Here is a 5,194-nt window from a genome sequence, read left to right on the forward strand (position 1 = left end):
CCAAGTCAATGAAAACCATATGCAAGTCTTTCTTCTTATTTCGATAGTGCTCCATTAATTGTCTCATTAGATGGATAGCTTCCATAGTTGATCTTCCCGGCATAAAGCCAAACTGGTTTTCCGAGATCTTCACCGTCCTCCTTAGCACTTATTTTGATAAGTCAAAATATTTAACTTAAAATTTTAAGTTAAACAGTATCAACTAATATTTTAATATTCATCACTTATTTTTTATATTTATCAAACACTTGTATCATTTAATAATTTCAGCACTTATGATATTCAACACTTAAAATTCAGTACTTATTTTTTCAGCACTTAATTTTCAGTTTTATCGAACGACACCTTACTCAATTTTGTTTAATACTCACTAGTCATTAAATTTTAAATTGTGATTATAAAAAATAAAATATAATTGTGCTATTCAAATAAATGAATTTTAATTTATTTTTTTACAAAAATAATTGTTGTGAATTGCTTACCAATTCGGACGTAGCATAATTTTCTTTTTTTGGATTAAAATAGCAATATTATTATGCAAAAGAGCAACGTCAGATTAAGGGTGTGTATCGGTTTAGTTTAAATTGCATATCGAATCGAACCAATTGAATTCGGTTTTTCGGTTCGGCATCAGTTTCAATTTTAGGTACATTAAATTTTTTTTTTTTTATCGTTGAGATACATTTAATAAGGAAATATAGTATTTTTTATTTGTTGTTTTTTTTTTACTATTTCAGTTTATTCGGTTAAAACCGAACTGAACTGAACATTTTAGTTCAGTTATATTTCGGTTTTATATACTTTCGGTTCGGTATTGCTGTCAATTATTTTAGTAATTTCACTATTCGGTTATTTCGGCTCGGTTTTGAAGCGACGCACACCCCTACGATAACACCAAATACAACTCAGTCGGCATTTAAGCCCATCTATTCGATAAACTATTTCCAATATGAGTTCTATAATATTACAATCCAGTCAACATTTGCATGTGGGAGTTTATCAGATATTAATATGAAATCAGCCTTTAACTATAACTTTTAATTCAAATGGTTGGTATTAGAGTCTCTTGGTTCCATGCTTTATATCCTTTTTTTTTTTCTAAATTCAAATCACAATCTCTTATTCTCTTATTTTATAGGTCTAATACATCATCAGCTCTCTGAACTTGTCCATAATAGTAGATTGACTCCCTAAATTTTGTAAGTGTCTCACCAGCTCCCTAAACTTTTTTATTTCGTATCACCATGTCCCTAAACTTGTCCATAAAAATTTATTAGCTCTCTGAACTTTGCAAGTGTCTGATCAGCTCTCTAAACTTGCTTATTCTGTAACAACTAAATACAAAAACCATAATACTAACTCGGGTTAAGGTGCAAAAATACCCCTAACATATTGGGTCAAGAGTAATTTTATCCCTAACGTCTAAAATGGTACATTTTTACCCCTAACATTGGAAGCCAAGAGCAATTTTACCCCTAATATTGATAAATTGGGTTAATTTGAGAAATAATTCATCAAGTTGTCTTCTCGGTTATGAATCTTGTCATATACACTTCACACGTGCGTCATTTTATCAGTAACAAATCACAAACATATGTTGGAATGTGAAAAAAATAAAAAATATATACTGCATTTTGTACGAATTGGACAAAAAAATTCAAAAAATTCACCAAATTTATAAATATCAATCTCCAATTCTATTATTAAATTATAAAAAATTACCTCTCAAATAGATGAAGATGTATTTTTAGAATTTATGTTTAATAAGTTTTTGTATTTAGTTGTTACGGAATAAGCAAGTTTAGAGAGCTGGTGAGACATTTGCAAAGTTCAGAGAGCTAATAAATTTTTATGTTCAAGTTTAGGGAGCTGGTGATACGAAATAAACAAGTCTAGGAAGCTATTGAGACACTTGCAAAGTTCTGGGAGCCAATCTATTATTATGGACAAGTTCAGGGAGCTGGTGATATATTAGGCCTATTTTATAGGGTAATGTTCAAATAAAACCCTTGTGGGTTTACTAATTTTCAGATAAAGGACTGTGGTTTACTTTTTGTCAAAACGAGGACTGAGGTTTTCAACTTTAGCAAAATAAGGACTTTTTCGATTGATACTATTAAAATCACCATTAACAACTTCAAAAATGACATATTTTAAGAACTACTAATATTCTAAGCAACTTTAATTCTTCAACTTTTTTATTTCGAGATTATTTAGATGATGTTTGGTAAATAGAGAGAAAGTTAATGTTTAGAGAGAGAAAGTTCCAAAAAAGATGATTTTCTAAAATCGAAAATGTAGTTACATAGAAAATATGACATTAAACAACTTTAATTCTTAAAAATTTTCATTTTCAGGTCGTTAAAGATAGATTTAATAGCATTATTAAAAGTGTGAAACCTCAGTCCTCGTTTTGACAAAAAGTAAACCACAGTCTTTTATCTGAAAATTAGTGAAACCACTGGGGTTTTATTTGAACTTTCCCCTATTTTATATGAGAAATATTTAGGGAAAAGTACAAAAATAAACCTTGTGGTTTGACCCATTTTCGAACTGCACCCCTGTGGTTTAAAAGCTTGCAAGTTGGTACCATGAACTTCATTCCGTTAGCAAACATATACCAAATTGACTAACGGTGTTAAAAGTCAAAGGGAAAAGAGTTAATTTGGTCCTTATATTTATTTATTTTATAAATTAACTCCCCTTATTATCTACTTACCACAAACAAACCCCAAAATTAAAAATAAGAATCAAATACACCATCTTTTTCACCTCTCTTTTGATTTTTTTTTTCTTCCTCCCAAAATTAAACATATTATGAGCAAAAATTATGAAACAGAGATTATTTCGACAATTCTATTCTATTTATATTTCTACATCAAATTAATTTGAAAAAAAATGGGAGTTGTAAGTTATGAAACAGAAATTATTTCGACAATTCCTCCATCCAGAATATTCATACCTGTAGTGTTGGACTTTCCCCAACTTCTCCCCAAAGTTTTGCCTCAGGTTATCAAAAGTATCGACATCATTGAAGGAGATGGCGGAGTTGGATCTCTCCGGCAGATCAACTTCGGCGGCGAAGGTTTTCAATCCATTCTTCTTAATTTCATACTATTATATATTTACTTATTTTGTTTGTGGATCAAGCATGTATATGTGAAGGAGAGGATAGAAGCCATAGATGAAGAGAAGTTAACTCATTCATACACAGTGATAGAAGGAGATGTTTTAATGGGTAAATTTGAAAAAATAACAAATGAGATCAAGTTTGAAGCAACACCAGATGGAGGGTCCATGATCAAGTCTTACAGTAGTTACTATACTCTTGGTGACCATCAGATCAAAGATGAGGAAATTCAGGGTGGAAAAGACAAATCAATTGGATTATTTAAGGCTCTTGAAGCCTATCTTTTGGCTAATCCTGATGCCTGAATTAATTAAGTAATTAATTAAGTTGATTTTCATTTAATCTTCCTGTTTTAAATTTTAATTCTGTATTGTGAGCAAAAATTATTGCAGGTTGATGAACCTTGCAAAATAATTAAGAGTTGAATTTAATTATGGGTGTGAAAGATTGAAGACTAGTTAATTATGCATTGTTTTTCATTTGAATAAATCAATAATTTATATATAAAGAGCCTTTCATATATAATTAATGGATGTTTAATTTTCATTTTCAAATTCGTAGATAGTAATGGAGACCGTGTTTGAATTTTGGGAGAGGAGAGAGAAAGAAAAAAAATCAAAAGAGAGGTGAAGAAGATGGTGTATTTGATTCATATTTTTAATTTTGGGGTTTATTTGCGGTAAGTAGATAATAAGGGGAGTTAATTTATAAAATAAATAAATATAAGGACCAAATGAACTCTTTTTTCTTTGACTTTTAACACCGTTAGTCAATTTAGTATATGTTTGCTAACGGAATGAAGTTCATGGTACCAATTTGTAAACTTTTAAACCACAGGGGTGCAGTTCGAAAATGGATCAAACCACAAGGTTTATTTGTGTACTTTTCCCAAATATTTAAATAATTTTATTATTTTACCATTCCATTATGAACCTTTAAGTTCAAACTAAACAAGGTAATGATATTCACCTTATAAACCCATATCTTCATCCCAAACAATGTTAAGGTTAACCCTTTACTTTTGATACATATAAAATGTATAAGCGTTTCTAGAGAAAGTGTACCCTATCGTAATCAAGTAATAAAATGTATCAAATACGAGATCATTCCTATAGAAACTCGGTAAAAATCACTAGCTACTAACACTTTTTTTGTTATCTAGACAATCGATTGAAAAAGATTTGGTTTTTGTTTTAAATTAGTAAATAAAACAAGAAGATAACACGAGATTTAATCAATGATAAAGATACTAGGGATTCGGGTTCATTTCCTAATTTTTGATTATGCAATAATGGTTAATCTAACTAGTTTTTGTTCCTAACAAACAAAGATGTAAACTAGATCTAATTTCAGAAAAGTAGAAAAAATTTCGGAATAATAAAAACCCTGAAAAGAGAATTAAGAAAAACTAATGTGTTTTGCTCTCTACATATTTATTTATAGGGTTTATGAATAAGTTCAATTTAACTAAGAAATACCAATCCTTCTTGTAACATCCATAAAAATCCAACTATAGAACTTTATACATCAATATATACCATTGATTAACAGGGATATATTTTATATCCATTGCATTTTCATAACAAGTTCCATATGCACAATACAATTAATACGAGACTCAATGGGGTTATGGTTTGGTGATTTTGTTGCGAAATTGGGAATCTGCTCACCGGTTTTAGCAGAACTATGGGATTTGTACGTCAGGTTAAATTTGGCTATGGAAAAAAGGGCACAAACGTGTTGTGATCGAGCTGGACTCTCAAATTGTAGTTAATTTTATGTCTGGTCCTCTCCACCCTCATCATCCTCTTGCCTGGATCATCACTCATTGTCATAGTTTCAAAACCAAGAATTAGGATTTCTGGGTTATTCATTCATTCAAGGAAGGGAATATGGCAACTGACTGGATGGTGAATTTAACAGGCTCTTATATTTTGGGCTTTCACGAGTGTGTTGCGCTTCCTACAGGCCTTTAGTAAATAATACATGATGATCAAAGTGGTAAAATGTTACCTAGGATGGTGACGAACTAGTGTTCTGCTCTTTCTATTTGTTTTTGTTTTC

At 30.3% G+C, this 5,194-nt stretch overlaps 1 protein-coding gene across 1 annotated transcript; it reads left to right on the top strand.

The window, feature by feature from the left end:
- The first annotated feature begins 336 nt into the window (after positions 1–336).
- LOC136208490 (major allergen Pru ar 1-like) lies at positions 337–3,633 on the top strand. The gene has a single exon (XM_065999402.1). It carries the CDS (start codon positions 2,899–2,901, stop codon positions 3,433–3,435), a length of 537 nt encoding a protein of 178 aa, XP_065855474.1. The 5' UTR covers positions 337–2,898; the 3' UTR covers positions 3,436–3,633.
- The last annotated feature ends 1,561 nt before the right edge of the window (positions 3,634–5,194 follow it).

The sequence above is a fragment of the Euphorbia lathyris genome, chromosome 10 (assembly GCF_963576675.1).
Source record: "Euphorbia lathyris chromosome 10, ddEupLath1.1, whole genome shotgun sequence".
In the NCBI taxonomy this organism is placed as follows: domain Eukaryota; kingdom Viridiplantae; phylum Streptophyta; class Magnoliopsida; order Malpighiales; family Euphorbiaceae; genus Euphorbia; species Euphorbia lathyris.

Coding starts and splice junctions, on each gene's coding strand:
- LOC136208490 (XM_065999402.1), top strand. CDS start 2,899: ATGGGAGTTGTAAGTTATGAAACAGAAATTATTTCGACAATTCCTCCA.